Here is a 24,738-nt window from a genome sequence, read left to right as displayed (position 1 = left end):
TATATGGATATCATATAGATAATTAGACTCTGAAGCCTCAAAAAGTTTTAGTTTTACTGCCTACAAGAACAGACTTGTACCACCATGTAACTGTTAAAATTTCGCTAAGAACTTATGCAGATGTAAAAAAGCTGATATTCCCTGTATATCTCTATGCAGATTTGCAGATGCAAAAAAATGTTTGTAAAAATAGTATTAATAAATAATATCAACTTACTTTTTAGTTATACTTCTGAAATATTAGTTTTTAATGTTTTTTTCTGATTTAGTGCAAAAAATAGAAGACAATGTAAATAGAATGAAAGGTGATACGAGGTACAGTATGATGATTTAATTATAAGAATTATATGATAAAATTTTATTAGGATCTTCAAAAATGAAAAATGAAGATACCCTAATAGCACACGACGTCCAATGGACGTCCAAAATAGGTCCATTTTTGGTCCTAACGTCCATGGACTATAAATGGACGTCCTTTGGACGTCCCATGTTGGACGTCCTTCGGAAGGAATAAATATGGACGTCCTTTGGACGTCCGACGTTGGACGTCCTTCGGACGGAATAAAAATGGACGTCCTTTGGACGTCCGACGTTGGACGTCCTTCGGAAGGAATAAATATGGACGTCCTTTGGACGTCCGACGTTGGACGTCCTTCGGACGGAATAAAAATGGACGTCCTTTGGACGTCCGACGTTGGACGTCCTTCGGAAGGAATAAATATGGACGTCCGACGTTGGACGTCCTTCGGAAGGAATAAATATGGACGTCCTTTGGACGTCCGACGTTGGACATTCTTCGGACGGAATAAAAATGGACGTCCGACGTTGGACGTCCTTCGGATGGAACAAATATGGACGTATATATACTGGACGAAATACGGACAATTCCCTAATAGCACACGACGTCATTTGGACGTCCAAAATAGGTCCATTTTTGGTCCTAACGTCCATGGACTATAAACGGACGTCCCATGTTGGACGTCCTTCGGAAGGAATAAATATGGACGTCCTTCGGACGGAATAAATATGGACGTCCTTTGGACGTCCGACTTTGGACGTCCATACTGGACGAAATACGGACGTTTTATGAACGCTTATATTGGACACATTATACCAATTACGAGATCAAATAGCAAAATAATTCAATAAAATATTAACTTGCGTTAACTTTACGTTAATGAAATACAGTCAAACCTGTCACTAACGGCCACTAAAATGAAAGAACTATTGGCCGATATAGAAAAGTGGTCGTTATTGCCAGTTTTTGTAGCCTAGATATACAGTACAACCTGTGTTACTGGCCACCTGTACTAACGGCCAGTTTAAAAATTCCCCAAACCAATTATATCTAGACTACAAAAACTGGCAATACCGGTCACCTTTCTATATCGGCCAATAGCTTTTTCATTTTTAGCGGCCGTTACTGACAGGTTTTACTGTAATTAGTGTGGGGAATTTTTAAACTGGCCGTTAGTACAGGTGGCCGGTGTTGGCAGGGGGCCGGTAACACAAGTTTTACTGTAGTTTAAATCGATTAGATCGAAAGATTAAATCTTAATTCAAAATTGTATATTAAATTATTACAATTATAAAACTATATAGTTTAATATCCAAAACATGTTTTGATTTCATGTAATGTAATGAAAATCTTATTTGTAAATTATTGGTTACAATGTTTAACAACAGGAAATATTCAAGAATAAATAAAATAAAAGTTTCCCCTAACAACAAAACATTCCAGAAATTCTACTATCAAAGTTCTATTCCGTGAACATCTGATTAAATTATGGCTGGAAAGTTACCACAAGATATTCTATGAAAAGAGTACAATGTCCTCCTGGAGGGGTAAAATTTTCCATACTCTAAAGAGAGGCCATTTACTATTCAATTTGCGTTCATTTTCAAATTTGCCGCGCGAGTATCTATGTAGCGTCGCGTGGTCATTGGTCATCAAGTCATCAATTATTTCATTTTCATCATAAGATAACCTAAAAATTTAGTAAAAATTTTGATTGGAAAAAAATGCATCGATAAGGGGGTGAAAAATGGAAATTAGTGGCTTTTTTTGCTGTACTCAACTGTACTGTTTAGTATGCTAGTCTTGGCTATGGCTGGATCTCTTAAACAATTATGTAAGTATTATAAAATCCGTTTTCAATTTTCTTTATGAAACGAATCATTTATGCATGTATTATTACCTGTAAATATTTTGATTTTTAATTGTAAAGAATAGAAAAATTACCGTTCATTTCAATTTTTTTTAGAATCAGCTGAAAGTGGTCTACAAAAAACCAGATATAACCAAAATAAAGATATAAAAAGTGTATTGGCTAATTGGAAGAAACAACATTGTCCATGCATAATAAGTTATTACTTTATAAACAAATATTAATACCTAGGAATGGAACCTGGATATAATCATCAAGAAGATAGCAGGAATCCCGACAAACAACTTAAATAAGTACAAGAATATTGAGGAAATCCTCCTCGATACTACTGGGCAAACTAGAAGATTGAAGAGGACAAAGCCTTTTGAACTAGTTTGAGTGATAGGTGATAGTGAAAAGCAGAGCATAGTGCGTGATGTGGCTGTGTATGTTAGAATAGTGCACGATCTTGTTAGATTAGATAAGAGACGCTATCGGGTAAGCTCTTCATTTTAAGAAACATTAGTAATTTAGGTTAAATTAAAATTGCTCATTGGTCAGTTATGACCAGATTGCTTTTTTTATGTTTGGCAAAAAGGGCGTAAGTCAGAATTGCACATTGCTAATGTTTTGATGATTTCTGGACCAGCAAAAAACTGTTGTAGACGTAAACTGTATGTACCAATAAAAAGAGCCGATTTTTCTGGTCCAGAAATCATCAAAACATTATCGATGTGCATTTCTGACTTAAGCCCTTTTTCCCAAACATCAGAGAATTGTAATGTACAAATTCTCCTATTTGATTTTTCATGAATTTTGTAGGAGACGAAAAACCATTTTTAGGATCATCTCCTGCTTTCACATGTAAATTTTGACATGTCTTGTAGTAAATAGATAGTTGAATTTACTACAAAACATGTCAAAAAATATATGAAAACAGGAGGTAACCATAAAAAAGTTTTTAGTCTCTCTTACAAAACTCATGAAAAAACAAATCGGAGGTATGTCACATCAGTGACTATATCCAGGGAATGTCTAAAAAATATACTTTGATGTCCCAAGAACCAAATATAACCTTTATATATATACAGGGTGTAACAAAAATACAGGTCATAAATTTAATCACATATCCTGGGACCAAAAATAGTTTGATTGGACCTAACTTACCTTAGTACAAATGTGCACAAAAGAAAAGTTACAGCCCTTTGAAGTTATATATTAATAGCACCAAGGGCCTTAGAGGCCCATGGCTTGAAAAGTTTGTTTTTTCTTCATTTTCACGTTTCTTTATGTACTGAGATCTTCTCTGGCTTGATATGTGATTTTTCTCCATTCCTTCCTCTTATTCATTTTTCTTTTCTGACCCTGTAACACCATTCTTTCCAAATCTTTTTCGACCTCTTGCTTCCATCTATTTTCCGGTCTTCCTCTTCTCTTTCTTGAAGCTATAGTGTAGTTTAGTACCCTTTTCGGAGTCCTCGTTTTTGGCATCCTTTCAATGTGACCTCGTGATTTAAGTCTCTGTGCCTTTATCACTCATTTGAAGTTACAAAATGAAAAGTGATTTTTTCCAATGTATCGAAAACAATGTGCTTTTGTGCACGTTTCAATTTAATTATTATTGTAGTACCTACCATTTAAACAACGTTTTAAAAACTTTTTTGCCTCTTATTGCTTTTTCGAAAAGTCAATTTTTATCGAAATATTGTGAATATTTGTCAAATCCACCACATATTTGTATATGGTTAAGTACGATTATGGAGACTTGGTAATAATATGCAAACTTATTTATGCTTTACATTTTTAGGTATATTTTGAACCATATTAAAAAAGAAGCCAGACTCGATAAAATGTGCCTTATCGAAAAAATACAAAGAGGCAAAAAAGTTTTGAAAACACTCTGTTTAACTAATGGTACCTCAGTAATAGTTTAATTGGAACATACAACATTTGGGGGGTTTAAAGGAACAAAACCCCCATAAAATTTTTACGTGGACATATTAAAAAAGAAGTCGCAACTCGATAAAAACTGCCTTATCTGAAAAATACTAAGAAACAAAAATATTGAATTTAACTAATGGTACCACAATAATAAAATTGAATTGGAACATACACAAAAGTTTGGGAGGATTTAAGGGATCAAAACCCCCATAAAATTTTTATGGGGTGCACAAATTTCACCATAATTTTTCTTTAAGATATTCCTGCCATAATAATGCCACATGTCACATGTCCATTTTCAATAAAAAATCGCTAATAGTTTTCGATATAATCGAAAAAATCCATTTTCATTTTGTAATTTCAAAGGGCTGTAACTTTTTATGTGCATATTTGTACAAGGTAAGTTAGGTTCATTTGAACTATTTTTGGTCCCAGAATAATGTGATTTAATTTATGACCTGTATTTTTGTTACACCCTGTATATACAGCCCATTATGCACCACCTTAAAAATTGGGCATTTTTGATGTCTCGAATTTCCTAAACCTGTTGTTGCATCTAAGTGATTTTTTTTTATAATATTCTAGCCTAGGCCCTAGAATATGTTACCTCCTTATGCTTGTCATGCACAGGGAGCTATACTGTAATATATATTATATCACATTACTATAGAGAGCGATATGATATAATATACATATATTACAGCATGACAAGCTTAAGGAGGTAACCTATAGCCTAGGCTATATTATAAAAACATCACTTAGATGGGACAACAGGTTTAGGAAATACGAGACATCAAATATACCCCATATTTAAGGTGGTGCGTTAATTTCTTGGAGAAGTGTATTGTAATTTAATGTAAATACTGTAATATCCAATAATTGTAATTTGATATAAGATGAAATATAAGTTCCTTAAAAAATATATTTTTTATTTCCCACAATACATTCTCCACAGGTCTAAATATCGTCGCTAGACGTCCACCGAATGACCTTCCAGGACGTTAGATGGATGTTCAGCAGCAAGACATTGGACCAAACTGGGACATCCTATGAATGCCCAAATGACGTCCACCGAACGTCCCCTCCGACGTTAGGTGGACCTCCATTGGACGTTTAACAACTTGGCCTTTGGACCAAAATTGGACGTCCTGTTAAGGTCCAATTCACGTCCCCTAGGACGTCCGATTAAGGTCCAATTCACGTCCCCTAGGACGTCCGATTAAGGTCCAATTTACGTCCGATTAAGGTACAATTTACGTCCGCTTAAGGTCCCATTTACGTCCGATTAAAGTCCAATTTACGTCCGATTAAGGTCCAATTTACGTCCGATTAAGGTCCAATTTACGTCCGATTAAGGTCCAATTTACGTCCGATTAAGGTCAAATTTACGTCCTATTAAGGTCCAATTTATGTCCGATTAAGGTCCAATTTACGTCCGATTAAGGTCCAATTTACGTCCGATTAAGGTCCAATTTACGTCCCCTAGGACGTCCGATTAAGGTCCAATTTATGTCCGATTAAGGTCCAATTTACGTCCGATTAAGGTCCAATTTACGTCCCCTAGGACGTCCGATTAAGGTCCAATTTGCGTCCGATTAAGTTCCAATATACGTCCCCTCGGACCTTAGATGGACGTCCAATGGACGTTCGGTAGCGCGACATTTGGACCAAAATAGGACGTATAAAGGACGTTCCTCGGACGAAAACGGACGTCCAAAGGACGTCCCTAAAGTCCGTGAAGGACGTCCAATGGACGTCCATTGGACGTCCTTGTGCTATTAGGGTAACGTATGTATACATAGAAATTATAATTTGCATCGAGAAGTTAGCGCGTGAACCTTTACGCGGTGAGCCGATCTTGCGCCTCATAGCGCGCGCCATTAAAATATCGACATCTTGGCCAAAAATAAACATATGAACATTTTTGTAACCTCAAATTGTTTCTTTTGAGTTTTTCTATCATTATTGTTCATTAAAGTATAAATTTATACGAAGCAAGTTTTCAATCCTAATAGCAAATAATTAATATTGAAAAATATCAAAAATCACTAAAAGATTTTTAAATTGAAAACTTACTGGTACATCCCCATGTATACGCCTCCAAGACTTCTACAATTTGCAAGTCATATGGATGCTGCAGTAAAGACGATAGGGAAGGAATTCTAAACCTTGCAATTCAAATCCCCCGTCTGCAACCGGCTAGGAACTGAAAGATGCACCATAGTTACTCTACTGAGTAATACGAAAATAAAATAATAAAAATGTGTACCATTTTTATTCGGCAGCAATACGTAGGAAAAACAATCTTACTTTTTAATTAGAATAAGGAGTGCAGCCAGTCCCTTTAACTGCAGTTTTCTGCTCTTATTGGAGCGTCATCAGAAGGAACGTAGGCACTGTTCTCCTTAATCCAATCAAATTGCATCGAAAGGTTTTCCCAAATATTGCAGCCAAAGTGATGGTAATGGGTGGCTAGCGCCATCTGGCCGTAAAAATACGAAGCAAGTTTTCAATCCTAATAGCAAATAATTAATATTGAAAAATATCAAAAATCACTAAAAGATTTTTAAATTGAAAACTTACTGGTACATCCCCATGTATACGCCTCCAAGACTTCTACAATTTGCAAGTCATATGGATGCTGCAGTAAAGACGATAGGGAAGGAATTCTAAACCTTGCAATTCAAATCCCCCGTCTGCAGCCGGCTAGGAACTGAAAGATGCACCATAGTTACTCTACTGAGTAATACGAAAATAAAATAATAAAAATGTGTACCATTTTTATTCGGCAGCAATACGTAGGAAAAACAATCTTACTTTTTAATTAGAATAAGGAGTGCAGCCAGTCCCTTTAACTGCAATTTTCTGCTCTTATTGGAGCGTCATCAGAAGGAACGTAGGCACTGTTCTCCTTAATCCAATCAAATTGCATCGAAAGGTTTTCCCAAATATTGCAGCCAAAGTGATGGTAATGGGTGGCTAGCGCCATCTGGCCGTAAAAATACGAAGCAAGTTTTCAATCCTAATAGCAAATAATTAATATTGAAAAATATCAAAAATCACTAAAATATTTTTAAATTGAAAACTTACTGGTACATCCCCATGTATACGCCTCCAAGACTTCTACAATTTGCAAGTCATATGGATGCTGCAGTAAAGACGATAGGGAAGGAATTCTAAACCTTGCAATTCAAATCCCCCGTCTGCAGCCGGCTAGGAACTGAAAGATTCACCATAGTTACTCTACTGAGTAATACGAAAATAAAATAATAAAAATGTGTACCATTTTTATTCGGCAGCAATACGTAGGAAAAACAATCTTACTTTTTAATTAGAATAAGGAGTGCAGCCAGTCCCTTTAACTGCAGTTTTCTGCTCTTATTGGAGCGTCATCAGAAGGAACGTAGGCACTGTTCTCCTTAATCCAATCAAATTGCATCGAAAGGTTTTCCCAAATATTGCTGCCGAATAAAAATGGTACACATTTTTATTATTTTATTTTCGTATTACTCAGTAGAGTAACTATGGTGCATCTTTCAGTTCCTAGCCGGCTGCAGACGGGGGATTTGAATTGCAAGGTTTAGAATTCCTTCCCTATCGTCTTTACTGCAGCATCCATATGACTTGCAAATTGTAGAAGTCTTGGAGGCGTATACATGGGGATGTACCAGTAAGTTTTCAATTTAAAAATCTTTTAGTGATTTTTGATATTTTTCAATATTAATTATTTGCTATTAGGATTGAAAACTTGCTTCGTATTTTTACGGCCAGATGGCGCTAGCCACCCATTACCATCACTTTGGCTGCAATATTTGGGAAAACCTTTCGATGCAATTTGATTGGATTAAGGAGAACAGTGCCTACGTTCCTTCTGATGACGCTCCAATAAGAGCAGAAAACTGCAGTTAAAGGGACTGGCTGCACTCCTTATTCTAATTAAAAAGTAAGATTGTTTTTCCTACGTATTGCTGCCGAATAAAAATGGTACACATTTTTATTATTTTAAAGTATAAATGTTTATGGCTCAAATTTGCTTGAAACCCTTATAAACAAATGAATGTACAATATTTTTAAGAAAATTGTAACTTCAAACGGGTATAACTTTAAAACAAATGAAGATCAAGTAATTTAACAAACTTTGTTTGAAAACCTGTTAATTAAGCTTTAAAACGACATCTTCTAGGACTTATTTGCGTGCGTACAAGCCGAGTTGCGATCGATAAAGCTTCGAAAAATACTTATTTTGCAATTTGCAATTTGCATTGTGCACCAATTTTACAATATCTTGAGTTCTAATTGTTAGATTTAACTTTAGTTAACGGTTTTTTCTTCGTTTTTTATTAAGGAACAAATTTTATTTGAAACATTTTTTATCTCTTTTAGTTTATGAGCCAGAGCCTTATAAATAATTTAGAAACAATTAAATTGTTTATACCAATTTTTTGACCACTCTGATCTAAATCCCCCCTCGAAATTCGTAATCAGCAGCCAAAACTCCATAAGAAACTGTTGAGTTTGTCCATCAGAATTGAATATGACACGGTGACCCCTCTGGCGCCTAGACTATTAAGATTATATATAATTCTACAAATTTTAAATCGTTAAAATTTTAAAAGCTAGAATTCATTTGTTGTAGAATATTATCAAAAGGTCTCTTTGTTTCCTCTGTTTTCTCTGTCTCTCTGTCTCCGAAATTATCAATCTTCATTATTTTTCTTTCATGTTCAAACCCCATATGTTCATTTTATCCCAAATATTTTTAAACTGCTCTCGTGTTTTTCATTATCGCATTAATAAAGTCGTCAATTTGTCTTATACAAAATGCAATACCATTTGATTTCTGTAAAATGTCAAATAAAAGATCAGTAAAAGGAAACATCTGCAAAAAATTTAAATCGAAATATTCTTTAAGCGAATGTATGTAATAACTAAGCACCCCTTAGCAGCAGTAACAGTCGGAGCATCTCACTTTCGGGAAGGCGATACGACGAGCGCTTCCATGGCATACCAAAATTCGCGCGACTAGTGGCCTGAACCCTGACCAATTTTAAAAGGGACAACTGCATGACAAGCGGCGATTTTGAGATGCGCTTCTGCCAGGAGTGGACCAAATAGTTGAATTGTGTGCATATTGAGTTCGTTCGTACGCGATTAATTTTTAATATTTTTCAATGCCTATTGGCTAGGTAATATGTAGATTATTTGGATTAGGGAAAAAATTTTATTATTAAATATTAATTAATAATATATTTTCTTATATCGACGAATAAATAGGGAAGCGGCGCTTCCCCCGCTTCCATGGACCGCACGCCTCTGTGTGGATGATTGTTATGTAGTATATTCACTATCATGATCTTTGTCTTTAATATGTTTAATTGCAGACCAAATATTTGACTTTCGTTTCCGACCAGTCGTATAAGATCAGTCAGCTCTGCTTGATTATTTGCAAGAAGAGCTGTGTCATCTGCGAAACGTAGATTGTTTATTTATGACCATTTTTTAAGATGCCCTTTTCCCATCCTTCAAGTGCTCTTCTCATAATAAGCTCCCCATATATACTGAATAATTGTGGAGATAATATACATCCTTGTCTGACACCCCGTTCTGGATGAAATTCATTTGAAAATATGTCAAGCACTTTAACTGATCCAGTAGTGTGTTCGTATAGTTCAGTTATAAGCGAAATAAGGTGTTATGATACGCCTACTTTTAGTATTTGGCATAAGTGTCTCCACTTGACCCTGTTGAACGCTTTACGATAATCTATAAAGCATAGGTACAATGAAATATTGAATTATCTAGATTTTTCGATTATCTGTCTTTTATTAAACAGGTGTGCTCGAGCACCTCTACCTTTGGTAAATACAGTTTGCTCTTGTCGAATTTCTCTTTGAAGGAATGTTTTTAGTCTCTCATTGATTATATTATGTAGCATTATATATTGATATATTGATTAGATGCTGGCATATATATCTCAAATATATAGATCTCAAATAAGCTTATTTAAGCACGCATGGGAGAATGTAAACATTGAGTTCAATGGGGAGATTCAAGTATAGTCCTGAAAGAAATAGATAGTAATAAGATAAAAATCAGAGAAAAGGTTCTATAATTATGTTAAATGAAATCAATTGCGTCGCAAATTCCTCAGCAGATTTCTGTAAGATCTGGTTACCCATATTAAACGAGAAAATTAATAGAAAATACCACTATTAGTAAGTCAATAACATATCGAGGGTACATAATTTGATTTAAAATCACATACATACATATAAGATTAGCACTTGGAGTTTATATTTAGAGTACTATTACTGCTACTACTAACTAAATGTAAGACCAAATACCAATCATGCCAAGATAGTATCATGTTGTTTTTTTCCTGGTTATTTTCTCATGAATTACTACGAGATCACTAACGGAAGAATTTACTATCATCATTGCATCTGGTTGTTTTTTTTTAACACAAATCACATGCTATAACTTTTTCTGAGAAATAATCTTAGGTTAAAGTTGATTTCATGTGATCGAATAAACTATCTTCCAATAAAGTCATTCAAGAAGCCCAACTCAAAAATATTGGCAATATCATTTGAAAGGATTATTGTTTAGTGGACGTTATAGCGTGAACAGAACACGTCGCAAACAAAGAGGTTCTGGGAGAGATGTATAAAGAAATGTAAATCTCAAACACCATCAAAGCAAGAAAATTGGAATATCTTGGCCATAATACACGTGGAGAGAAATAAGACTTGCTCCAATTGATTATGCAGGTATAGATTCAAGGAAAAAGAAGCATAAGGAGACATAGAATATGCACATGTCGGTACAGCTATGTACCAACCTGGTATAGCTATGATGACTGCCGACATACGTCGCGGAGATGGCACTAGAAGAAAAATATTGTTTAGTAGTAGTTGGAATTGTTCAGCAGAGCTTACCATATTCACGGCGTTATCTGCATATCGTATGGTGTTCTTTTATTGATTATTATTCCTTCACAGTGACTTAAAATGCGAAAATTCGATCCGACACAGTGAGAGCAAAGATAAGGTTAGAAAACTCAGAAATGAAAATCCTTATAAGGATTAATAAAAAATATTTAGGGAGAGGCAGAAGCACCAAAATAAGACGCAGAATGAATAGACGAACAACGAAGAATGAATTATAATCATCGCATAGGCAGAAGAACCGAGAAAAGAGCCATAAAATCAGCGACAGATCCTAAACTAAAGAAAAACCTTCCTCATCCTTTTTATTAAATCCTAAAAAGCTATATTTCCAACCGACATTTCCTAGTCAAGCAGGATAATGAATACACAACCCTAAGACCAATAAAAGCCGGAGTACCACAAGGAAGTGTCTTGGGACCGATATTGTACTTGCTCTACACTGGTGACCTACCCACAAGTGACAAAACAACGTGTGCAACTTTTGCTGATGACACTGCTGTACTAGCCTCTCACCATGATCCAAATACAGCATCCAGAACCCTTCATAAAGACCTTAATAATATACAAATATGGCTTAAAAAATGGAAGATAAAGGCGAATGAGAGTAAATCCATCCATGTAACCTTCACCATGAGAAGACAAACATGTCCATCTGTAACACTAAATGAAACACAGCTCCCACAAACCGATACTGTCAAGTACCTGGGAATCCATCTTGATAGGAGATTAACTTGGCAAAAACAAATTTTTACAAAAAGAAAACAACTAGGAATAAAATTTTGAGAAATGTACTGGATCATCGGTCGTAAATCTCAACTATCATTTGAAAACAAACTGCTGATATATAAAACTATATTAAAACCAGTGTGGACCTATGGTATCCAACTTTGGGGGACAGCCAGTCAAACTAACCTAGAAATATTGCAGAGATTCCAGAACAAAGTCCTTAGAACAATGCTGAATGCCCTTTGGTACGTGCCAAACTATGTGATAGAGCAAGACCTCAATGTGCCATCCATAAAACAGTAATAACGGAATATTACAAAAAATATTCCAAGAGACTAGAATCTCATCCAAACGAGTTAGCCAGCAACCTCACTGATGACCACAATGATGTAAGACGCCTGAAAAGATTCAAAGTAGTGGACCTAGCAAGAAGATTCGAATAATCTGTGATAACAAAACTTTTTTTAATTTGTTTTAATTTAATTTATGTAAAGAGGGTGATCACTGGATCTCCCTCTACAGGTCAAATTTTCAATTTTTGTCAAATAATTTACCTATTGTTCTTAGTTGAGGACAGATTGTAAATATTACAACATTAAAAAAAAAACAGATCCTCAACTAGAATTATAATTAGTAGGACGACCACGAGAACGCTGAAACGAACAAATCTAAGAATTGTTTAAAGCTATTTGAGGTATGTTAATTTTAAAAACTAATTTTAGTTTTAAGAGTTTTACCTGTTCTAGGATTGACAGTAGATCCTTGTTTCAGCAGTGCTCCATAAACAAACCACATGCATGTTGATAAAGAATAAATCTCACTGTCATCATACTTGCATATTCGACCCTGGATTAGCACCATGAGGAAAATGATAGGTCCTACTATTAATATAGAAAAAATAATTAAGATCCAAACGGGTGTTGTAAATGGTGCTAGCAAGCCTGATCCGGTTGCGGATTCGGTGGGACGGTTCATCAAAACTGCCCATTCTGCGGTGTCGAAACTGGTGGAGAATATTATGTCATTGCGAATACTTTCTATTATTGGTAGAAAGGCAACAGCTATGTGTACTTGCTAAAATAGATAAATAAATATAAATAGATTTTCAAATGGTAGACCAGAAGTTGGGAAAATCTTGTTGTATTAGGATTCGGCTTTACTACAGTAATGCTGAATAAACTGCACTGCTGAGCATAAAATTAGGGCACCCCGTGATTTGAATTTATTTTAGAAATTATTATTGTTTTTTAACTATTTTCGGTTGTAAAATAGTTTACTAAAGATTCTTCTGCTTCATGTGCCGTGATCAATTATCGAGAGTTGGCTATCAAATTGGCTATAGTAATTTTGTTGACGGCAGTTCGAAATAGGATGCTCAGAATCTGTTAAACCATTCTCTCAGGTTTCTAAGCCGTGACGTTCTTATTCGACCTGGCCCGCTTCTTCCGTCTACCTTGTCTTGTGTTATCAGATGGAGTATATTACATCTCTCTGGGTGTAGTATAACATGGCCAAAATATTTAAGTTCGCGATTTTTAACTGTTCTGACGACCGTAACTTTTCCGATTCGATGTAAAATAACTTCGTTACAAACTCTATCCACCCAACTAATTCTGAGGATTCTCAAATACACCCAGATTTCAAAGGCTCCCAGTTTCTTGAGAAGCGTATCCGTTAAAGTCCAACCTTCGACACCATACAAAAGAGTAGAGAACATATATAACATCTCACTAATCTAATTTTCAGATTCAAAATCATATTGTTTCTACATAAAACTTTCTTCATCTTAATGAATGTAGCTCTGGCCTTCTCTATACGTATTCTCATTTCTTTGCTAGTTGTAGCAACTTTGCAGTTGTTCCCCATAAGCTGTTACCACTTCCGGTTGTATTAGCGTTTAACTGACAACCATCACCGTTGTCTTTGCGGTGTTTTGCTGAGTCCATATTCATCACGCATTGTGACAATCCTATGAATTAGATGTTAAAGTTCTTCGTAATTGCTTGCAATTAACACCGTGTCACCAGCGTGTCTTCAGAGTACCTCAAAATTTAATAGTGTGATATGTAGACTTAGGCAAATATGCAAATTGCATTTTTTGCATATAATGCATAAAAAATGCAAAAATTTCCAATTTTGCATATTTTTATATAATTGTGCATAAAGTGCATATAATTTTAAATTTTGGTTTTAACTATACATATATTTTTATATTACTGTAACAAGTAGCTTGGAAATCTCAATATTTAATTTTGTTTTATAAGCTCTTGCTACATATTCAAATTTTGGGTAGGTACCTGAATATAGTAACTAATAAAAGAGCGGCTTATTATATGTACACAATTTTGTCACGTTTTGGTTACAAAGGTTCCAAAATCAGCCAGTTTATATCTCTAGGTAAAAATTTTTATTTTGACGGCCCATTTCGCTTTTGTTGTGAAATAAGCCGTGAATACCTGTCTTCGTAATTGTGAATAATTATTGTGCTTTGAAAATGCCGCAAATAGACAGTTCAGTGTCGTGGTGTCATTCATAAAATCAAACTATAGTTCAGAAAACTATTACTCAGTTAGAATCCTCCAAATAATTATCATTGTTAGACAAGTACATTTTAAATAAAAGAATTTGAATCAATGTTTCAAAACGTTAAAAGTAATACATATTGGATAGGAAATTTTTCAAAAATTTAAAGCAACCATGGAAAAAAAACAGTGGTTATTACCAGATATTTGAACAATGCCCCAATTACATCAGTTAATATCGAAAGAAAATTTTCTATGTAATCAGATAGAAGCCATAAGTATTTGTTACAAAATTTTGAACAGCATTTGATAATTATTTATTGTTACCACAATTCGAAATAATATCAATTATTTATTTGTTAAAATACTTAAATACTAAAATATTTAATTAATTCGCTTAATGAGTAAGATTCGCATGTTAATTATTAATTAATTCGCGTTAATTCGCTTAATTCGCATGTTAATTAATACACCATTGATTAATTACATGTGGAGATATTGTAAATATGTTTGAAAATAAAAAAATACTATAAATATTTTTTTAATTACATGCATATTTTCTAGATAAACGTGCATATTTTTGGGTAAAATACTTCATATTTATGCGCATATTTCATACCTTTTTATTTGGATATTTGCCTAAGTCTACATGGTTTGAATTCAACATTTTGTGAAATAAGTAGAGCTTTGTTATTTTTAACGATGCCAATGAAAACAGCAGAAACTGGAAAATGTTTATGTTGAAATTTATTAAGACCTTTCTAAGGAATACAACGGAAGAAAGACTGACGGCGCGTGTCATGTTGTTAAAAAAATGAACTCCCACTGTATACGTGGGTGATATTCAAGATGATTATTATAAATTTATTTTTTTGTAAATATGTATGATGTATATTAAAAGACGTTTTAAAAATGTTTTTAAAGAACCTTGAATGTACACCAAACTGACCTAAATGTTAAAATAATACAAAAATATAAGCTCACCACTTACATCTTTTTCCAAAAGGGTTTTTACGTTTGCTTTTTTGGCATCACCCAAAAATACATGATCTTGAGGCAAAACTATGGAATAGTTAAATCCGTACTTGTTTTGAAGGATGTTTAAAATATCAAAAGCAATGCCTGTACCCACTATAGATCCATTAGTTCTATCATATCCACTTAGCTCTCCATTCTATAATTAAAAATATAAATTTAAATTAATCAGTTTTTATAAAAAGGATTCTTAAAATTTTTAGGTTTTACTTGTTAAAAATTGAAAAGTAAGCATAATAGTTTTGTCAGGTTTTCAATCCAACAGAATCGACTGGTGAATTCTAAGCTCTGCATACCTAGATTTTCACAACCAAACTCACTGTTATGCTCAAAACTTAGAAACCTGCCATTGAGTCTGAGTATCTTTGACGAGGTGACCTGGGCTCGATCATAAATATGAAAAAGCCTCTCTGTTTGGCAAGAAGGGTGCAAGTAATATGAGTAATAGAATAGCAGAATCTTAACGATCTCCGGAGCATAATATTCGAGGTGTAAAAATAGAAGGTATGAGCAGACTGAAAGAGGGATTTCAGCGGAAGATGATTAAGTTGATGAGAATCAATGTAGGGTGCGGATGCTGTTATTGAAGTAATTGAGTATAAAGTGTACTAAGTATTATACGTGTTAGTGAACAGCTGTCAGAGGATATTGAAATCAGACGTGGGGTGAGAGGAAAGATTTAAGGAAAATGAAGCATAGGGAGACGTAGCATATCGTGGCTGCGCAACCTGAGATAATGATACAAATGTACATCAAATGAAATTTTCAAAACAGCGTTCTCTAAATTACGAATAGCTTTGATGATTGCCGACCTCCGTCGCGGAGATGACACTTGCAGAAAAAGATAGTGAGGTGTTTTGGAAACAGGACATTGGGGATTAGGAGGCTACTTATTGGTATAATGATATTGTCTCTGCTCGGAGAACAAATTCATTAAGACGAGAGGAAATAAGATATGTGCCAATAGGAAAAGTGTGCAGGTAAATAAAGGATATACGATTTTACACAGAAGATATGTGAAGGTAATGATCACAGTAGAAGCGATGGAGTGCAAAGCAAGCAAGCAATTTGATTTAACCCGATCTGTGAGAGATGTCCACTTTATCGAAAAAGTACATTCGGGTGTAACAATTCATTGGGGCGAGGTGTTTTAACCCGAGTAAAAACAGGGATCACCCCACCTCGCTCCAATTTTCCAGTCCATCCCTTTCCCCCCTATAGCACACTGATGCGCGATATGGTCACAGCTATCGTAGCCAAATGCCCTTCACAATGGAATACTGGGTAATAAAATTCCAATGTGGTGCTCTAATCGAATTCAAAACTAGGCCAGCGTGAAGCGCTGTAGGCCTTTATCTTCTAATTACTTATCCGCGAACTAAAAATTGGTTGCTTGGTTCCCAAGTCATTGTACCAAGCGCAACTGGGCTCGGTCCAATTGCTTGGTGCTCAAGTATTTTTTGTTTTTTATATTTTTTTTGGTGGCTTGCGCCTTTTTTTATATATTTTTTGATCTTATATAATATTTTGTTGACTTTATTATGATCGTGGTATTGGACCTACGCTTGGGTTACGTGTTTCTTCGGCACTTGGTGTTTCGGGCTACGAACTATCTACTATTTTTTTTTACTTCTTTATCACTTTACTTTCACTTTCATTTTATTCTTTGTGTCTCTCTTTATTTACTTTATTTATTCTACTTAATTCTTATTCTACTTAAAAACAAAACAATAAAATAGTTGGTCCTTACGGAGAAAACATAACAAATGACAATGGGACCAGACTCATCACAATATGCGAACAGAAACAGCTCCGTATTACAAATGGATTCTATCAACATCGAGAAGTACATAAATACACCTGGGGACAGAGAACAAGGAATCTAAAATCTATAATAGATTACTTGATTGTACGCCAAAGATCAAATCTTAAAATCTACGACGTAAGAGCTTATAGAGGTGCAGTTTGTGGAAGCGATCACCATTTCTTAAAAGCAAAAATAATGTTTTCAAGAAGATGCCAGAAGGAACAACCAGTAGTTCGCTCAGAGATGGCAGATGACGTAAGATATAATCTTATAAGCCTAGAACAAGATAGTGTAAAAATATTGTATCAAAACAGACTAAACGAGAAACTTAAAAACATAACTTTCAATAACATCGAGGACCACTACAATTACATTAAAGAAAGTATTCACTCTGCAGCAAAAGAAGCCCTTGGATATTACGAAAAGAAAAACAAAAATACTCCATACTGGTGGGATGAAGAAATAGACACAGCGATAAAACAAAAGAAACAAAAGTATGAACAATATTTAAGTGCAAAAACAGATACCAATTGGTCTAATTACAAAAACCAACAAGCTAAGGTGAGACAAATGATAAGACAGAAAAAAAATGAATCCTGGGATCAAAACTGTCAAAAAATAAATACGTACATAGGAGGAACCAGAAGTACACAAAGCTGGAAACTTATTAAATCTCTTAGGACCAACGACAAGAAAAAAGATTTAATCTCACCAATTTCGTTAGAAGCATGGGACATGTACTTCAGTAAACTGTTACAAGAAGATCGAGTAGAATTCAAAATAAAAGATAATAACCAAAACATACGCGTTGAAGCATCTCCTATAAGAATCACGAAAAAGGAAGTAAAGGATATTTGTACTTCACTCAAAAACAAAAAAGCACCCGGACCTGGCAATATACCCTCAGAACTAATAAAAAATGGAACTGAAAAACTATATGAGCACCTGACAATACTCTTTCAAAACTGCATAAACAAAGTAGAGGTTCCAGCCGAATTTAAAACCTCTACCATTTCAACTTTACATAAAAAAGGAAACAAACAAAATTGCGATAATTACCGTGGAATAGCAGTTACTAGTACCATTAGTAAAATCTATGGGAAAATGATCAAAAATAGAATAGAAAGAGAATACACTGATATGGAGGCAGAAGAACAGGCAGGTTTTAGAGCTGGTAGATCGACCATAGACCACCTTTTTTGTATCACTCAACTTATAGAAAAAAAGGTTGCCGTAAATCAAGAAGTCCACTTTTTGTTTGTTGATCTAAAAAAGGCCTACGATAGCATCCCCCAAAATAAGTTATGGAACACTCTAAGATAAACGAACATCAACTCAAATCTCATAACAGCAGTGGAAAAACTATATGATAACGCCAACGCCAAAGTTAAAATAGGAACGAATCTTTCCAAAGGTTTCGTAGTAGACAAAGGACTGAAGCAGGGATGCTGCCTATCGCCGACACTTTTCAAAATATATCTGGAACAAGCATTGAAACTTTGGAAGCGGAAATGCAGCGGCATGGGTATACAATTAAATAATAACAACCTGTACACTCTATGTTTTGCTGATGATCAAATTGTGATTGCTAACGAATATGACGATCTGGAATACATGACTCGAAAATTAATCGAAGAATACAAAAAATGGGGATTAGAAGTTAACATAGATAAAACAATGTACATGAACATCGGTGGCAACGAGCAGAGTCTAATTTTAAATGACGGACAACACCTTAAGTACAACAATAAATATTCTTATTTAGGAGTAGAAATCACGGACGACGGCAAATCAGATCAGGCTATAAAAAAACGAAACATTCAAGGTAGAAGGGCCATATCGCAACTAAATAGTATTATTTGGGATCGACATATATCCAAAAAAAATAAACATCGAATATACAACACTATTATAAAGAGCATAGTAATGTATGGAAGTGACGTGTGGCAATTAAAGACAACTACTGAAAGAACACTACAAGCCACGGAGATGGATTACTGGAGACGTGCCGCAGGAAAATCAAAACTCGAAAGAGTTAATAACCAACGTATACGAGAGATTATGGGAGTCACACATACGATTGTCGAAGATATAAAAGTACAACAACTAAAGTGGTATGGACATGTGCAGAGAATGCCAGAACACCGTCTGCCAAAACAGATTCTAGATTGGTCACCAAATGGAAAAAGAAAAAGAGGCCGACCCAGAAAGAGCTGGAGAGAAGGAATAGACAGAGAGATCCGAGAGAGAGGTTTAGACGAAGACCTTTGGGAAGATAGAGATGCATGGAGATTGGGCATCGGAAGACGTCGGAGGACGTTTTAAACCGATTATATATATATTCTACTTAATGTTCTTTACTTTATTCCACTATTTGCTGTTTATGACGTGTATGCTTCCATCGGTGGAAAGCGTCATACCCTAGCATCTCTCGCAATATGGAGCTTGGCTGGTGCTCCAGCTCCGCTAATTTAACAGCCTTGTCTGTCATCATTTCTGTAACTCTCACCTGTTGTAGCTCTCTGAACAGTAATCTTTCTGTGACGTACTTCGGGACTTTGGCTGCTTCTCTTAGGCTGTTGTTGTGAACCGCTTGTATCTTCTTTTTGTGTTTCTTGCATACTTGTCCCCATGCGAGAGATGCGTATGTTAGTACCGGTAATATGATGCTGTTTAATAACCTTATCCTCGTTTATAATCTTAATTTACTTTTCCTGCCTGTGAGTCCTCTTAGTGTTGTTCTTGCCATGTTGGCCTTCTGGACTGTGGCTTCTACATGTTTTTGGAAGGTTAATCCTTTGTCCCTGATGAATCCCAGGTATTTGGATTCCTGGAGTGGAGTGCAAATGGAAAGTGAAGAGTATAATATGTACTAACACAAACGACCAATTAGCGTAAACGACGCGCTTTTTCTTGCGCATCAGACGAAATAAATAAACATGTAAAGGCAAATCAAAGATAAAGAAGTGGAACTATGGGTAGTGATGAACAATAAAACCTTAATGTTACCCATTTTGATAGAACCCTCACTATCCAACTCTATCATTTTAAAAAGCAGCATTAAACCAACCTAGTTATAACATTTATTAAAACCCCTTTAAGGGTTAGTACATCACAGAACGTGTCCAATATTTAAAATATCATCATCAATGTTTAGAACTGGTTGATCACAAGCTGAGCCACTAAAGAAATACCAGGGTATAAACCCTTTAAATAGTATAAAAATTTGTTAAATTAGCATGTACTCCGTCTAATATACTTACCGTTGCACGTCATCCGCGTCATAGCCCGCGACGTCACATGATACCAACACGAAATATTTAGGCGGTAGGTTTGTTCTTTTTTAGAATCATTTTGCCGAGTACCTTCGAATTACAGCCACTAGACATATTTTATTATATACGCGTAGAAATAACATTTGAAGATTTCTATTAATATTAACTTAAAGAAATACACAATAATATGTTTCACTTAATTTGTATAAATGGATTATAAAGCGTTTTTATGAAGCACATTTGTTCGGATAACACTGTAACTGTAATCGAACGAAGGTGACATTTTGGCATAAATTGGTAACATTTATTTGACAGTTGCGATATTGACACTTCAGATTTGTTTTTATTCTTTACTATAAGTATTTGTTTTATTATAGATATTGTTTTATTATTAACTTTAACGTGAGATTATAACTTAATTCTTGTTTTCTATTTCTAATGTTTTTATTTATTTACATTGAATACTAATTTGTTTTGTTGTATAATCAACTTCACAATAATTAAGAGATCTATTTGATTTAAAATGGATTCAGGATTTTTTTATACTTTGGCAACTATGTCACCTTAGATCTCTGACGTAGATAATGACGTGAAACTGTAAGTATATTAGACGAACTGTAGTTGCTTAAAATTCCAAAGGATGGACAAAATTTATAAAGATTGGGCCCTAAGGCACCGAATCACTCCCCCATTGCGTGGGCTGCTAAACAGGTGAGTTTGTCTCTACATGAAGACTGTTAGATGATAACTCTAATGAAGACTGCTACTCACCTGTTTAGCAACCCAAGTGATGGGAGAGTCATTCGATGCCTAAGGGCCCAATCTTTATAAATTTTGTCCATCCTTTGGGATTTTAAGCAACTAGGCTACTAAAACAAATTTTTTAAAGAGTTTATACCCTGGTATTTCTTTGGTGGCGCAGCTTGTGATCAACCAGTTCTAAACACTGATGACGATATTTTAAATACCTAAAACGTTCTGTGTTGTAGCCCTTAAAGAGATTTTAATAAATTATGTACCTTTTATAAAGGATTTCTCATTAAATTTTTTAACTACTAAATATTGACTTTTAATGAATTCCATAGATACGAATCTCCAACAATGATCAAGCAAATAACTACTATATAAAAGTGTCAGTCTCGGTTGTACAAGCATTTTACAACAACTAGATTTAAAAACAATATAATATGTAAAATATGTAAAAAGTACTGAGTGTGGTGAGAGGTTGACAGAATGAGTGAAGTAAGTCGACCTTTGGTACAGCATTCGGTGTTACCATAGAAATCAACATAAAGACATCGATTTGATCAAAACATGTTACATTATTTGAGCTAAACTCAAACTCTCAGTCAATAATCTATACTAAAAGTAGAAACAGAACATACCTGCAAAGTTGTGATTAAAAGAGTTTCTGTTGCAAGTTCTTGTTCTAACTGAATAAGTCGTTGTTGTCTGTAATTGCTTATAGGTGACTCTAGAAAACAAAAGAATAGCTACAGTAGTATAATTATAAAATATTTGAAATATTTATTTCTGTAATTTTATAATATTTAACTACTTAAAATAGTAAAGTGATTAATATTAAATATGCAGACGATAAATTACTGTTGGCTAAGTGCGAAGAAGATCTTTAAAATCTAAAGAACAAAATCAAACAAACCTGTAATCATCATGGATCAAAACTCAATTTAAAAAAAAAACTAAATACACTGCTCGTCAAAAGTTAAGGATATGATCAGAAAATGCTTTAAAATCAAAAATATCCAAACTTGAATGATAAAAATTATTTATTATAAAATAAATTAATATCACTGCATCTCTTTTGTATAAAAAATCTACCAACTCAAAAGTTTCCTAAAAAAAAATAAAATTGACAAAATTTTTTGTAACACAGGAATCATTTTCAAAATCCAACAAAAAATTATTTAATAAGTTGTGTGTCCTCCACGAGCCTCAATAACTGCTTAGCAACGTATTGGCATACTATCCACTAAATCTTGCCTGATTTGTATCCAAAGTTGCGGTAATAGTTTTCTTAATTATTCCTGAAGAGTTTCAGGGCGTGGTTCGGGTGCATCTATACGCTCTCTGGAGTTGATCCCAAGATGTTTAATACAATTGAGATCAGGAGACTTCGGAGGTAATGGCAAATGAAGAATACCATGATTTTCTCGAGCTTCAACCACAATGACAGACGGGTGCGGAGTTGCATTATCATCAAGCAAGCAAGCAATTTGATTTAACCCGACCTGTGAGAGATGTCCACCCTATCGAAAAAGTACATTCGGGTGTAACAATTCACTGGGGCGAGGTGTTTTAACCCGAGTAAAAACAGGGATCACCCCACCTCGCTCCAATGCTCCAGGCCATCCCTTTCCCCCACGCTGTAGCAAGCTGATGCGCGATAGGGGCACAACTATCGTAGCCAAATGCTCTTCACAATGGAATCCTGGTAATAAGATTCCAATGTGGTGCCCTAATCGAATTCAAAACTAGGCCAGCGTTAAGCGCTCTATGCCTTTATCTTCTAATTACTTATCCGCGAACTAAATATTGCTTGCTTGGGCCCCAAGTCATTGTACCAAGCCCAACGAGGCTCGGTTCAATGGCTTGGTGCTCAAATATTTTTTTGTTTTTTTGTTTTTTATATTTTTTTGGTGGTTTGCGCCTTTTTTATATATTTTTTTTGTGGGTTGACTTTATTTATGATCGTGGTGTTGGACCTACGCTTGGATTACGTGTTTCTTCGGCATTCGGTGTTTCGAGCAACGAGCTATCTACTATTTTTATTTTACTTTTTTATTTTTCTTTATCTCATTTTCTTTCACTTTATTCTTTGTGTCTCTCTTTATTTACTTTATTTATTCCACTTTATTTTCTTTACTTTATTCCACTATTTGCTGTTTTGGACGTTTGTGCTTCCACCGGTGGAAAGCGTCCTACCCTAGCATCTCTCGCAATATGGGGCTTGGATGTTGCTCCAGCGTACTTCGGGACTTTGGTTGCTTCTCTTAGGTTGTTGTTGTGAACCGCTTGTATCTTCTTTTTGTGTGTCTTGCATACTTGTCACCATGCGAGAGATGCGTATGTTAGTACCGGTAATATGATGCTGTTTATTAACGTTAATCTCGTTTTTAATCTTAATTTACTTTTCCTGCCTGTGAGTCCTCTTAATGTTACTCTTACCATGTTGGTCTTACGGACTATGGCTTCTACATGTTTTTGGAAGATTACTCCTTTGTCAATAATGACTCCCAGGTGTTTGGCTTCGTCTTTCCACTCGATGGGGTAGTTGCATTATCATCAAGAAAACGGAAGTCTTGACCAATAGCGGCATAAAAATATGGAATAATATTGTTGATGACTTCATCTCTATAAATCACATTGGACATATTCCTGTTCAAAACTAATAGGTCTGTTGGACCATCAAAAAAATTCCACCCCACACTGTAACAGTACTTCCTCGACATGGACGAATTTCCTGGACAGGTCAACGATTTCTCGACATTAACGGATTGGTCCAAACACGTAAGCGATGACTATTATCGAGATACCTTCCATAGCTAGACTCGTCGGTAGAGAGTATAGATTTCCATTCATCCTGCTAATTTCGATCTTTAGAACCCAAGCTAGTCTTTGGCGTCTGTGCTCTGCGGTGAGTGGAACTCTTCTTCAAAGACGCCTTGATCTTAAATTGACCTCAGAGAGCCTTCGACGTATAGTTGTTACTGAATTTGCAGTTCTCGTCGCAATAAAAAACCTCTTATTCAGTAAAAATCCACGGTGCCTGTTATGATTAAAAGATGCTTCTGTTTATAACTTTGATGATTTATAAATATTTATGAGTTTCCTTCTCTTTCTCATTACTTGAGCCCTTTTCAGGGCGTGGTACAGTCTAAATATTTTTAGCTGTCTCCATTGGTGCAATTATGTACCAGATGGACGGCTTCATGTCGGTATCTTTCCACCAGAGTCTTCATTTGGTCTGACAATCATGTTGGAGATCTTCCGCTTCTTCTTTAGCCTTTTGCCTTTCCTTCTACTATGAATAGTTTGGTAGTCCCAGTTCTTCTGACTATATAGCCGAAGTAATTTAAGTATGCTCAGTTTACTTCTTTAATGGCCTGTCTTTTATTAAGCTCATCCAGAGTTAATAGGTTGCTTCTGTGGTGTGTCACGGACACGCATAGAATTTTCTGTAGGCACACATTTCGAAGCATTCGTTCTTACTTGTATCAATTTTTTAAGAGTTCATGTTTCAGCTGCGTATGTAGCCATGAGAAAAATAAGGACACTAATCAAGCTGAGCTTAGCATTCCTTGTTATTGTTCGGTC

At 35.1% G+C, this 24,738-nt stretch overlaps 1 protein-coding gene and 1 long non-coding RNA gene across 3 annotated transcripts in view; one reads left to right on the top strand and one right to left on the bottom strand.

Annotated features, from left to right (window-relative positions):
• LOC114329270 (glutamate receptor ionotropic, delta-2) overlaps window positions 1-24,738 on the bottom strand; it is a 97,771-nt gene that overhangs the window by 35,512 nt on the left and 37,521 nt on the right. For both annotated transcript variants that reach the window (XM_050658922.1, XM_028278308.2), the window contains exons 2-4: window positions 21,789-21,877; window positions 15,278-15,460; window positions 12,502-12,838 (exon numbers count right to left, since the gene is read on the bottom strand). In XM_050658922.1, coding sequence (XP_050514879.1) covers window positions 12,502-12,838; window positions 15,278-15,460; window positions 21,789-21,877 — 609 coding nt within the window. The remainder of the gene's footprint in view (window positions 1-12,501; window positions 12,839-15,277; window positions 15,461-21,788; window positions 21,878-24,738) is intronic.
• On the top strand, window positions 1,549-2,862 carry LOC126890188 (uncharacterized). Its single transcript, XR_007700283.1, has 2 exons — window positions 1,549-2,132; window positions 2,265-2,862. It is a non-coding gene; the product is annotated as an uncharacterized LOC126890188 (long non-coding RNA).

The sequence above is a fragment of the Diabrotica virgifera genome, chromosome 1, assembly GCF_917563875.1.
Source record: "Diabrotica virgifera virgifera chromosome 1, PGI_DIABVI_V3a".
Lineage (NCBI taxonomy): Eukaryota > Metazoa > Arthropoda > Insecta > Coleoptera > Chrysomelidae > Diabrotica > Diabrotica virgifera.
Note: the sequence above shows the minus strand (reverse complement) of the source record. Positions and strands in the feature narration are given on the sequence as shown.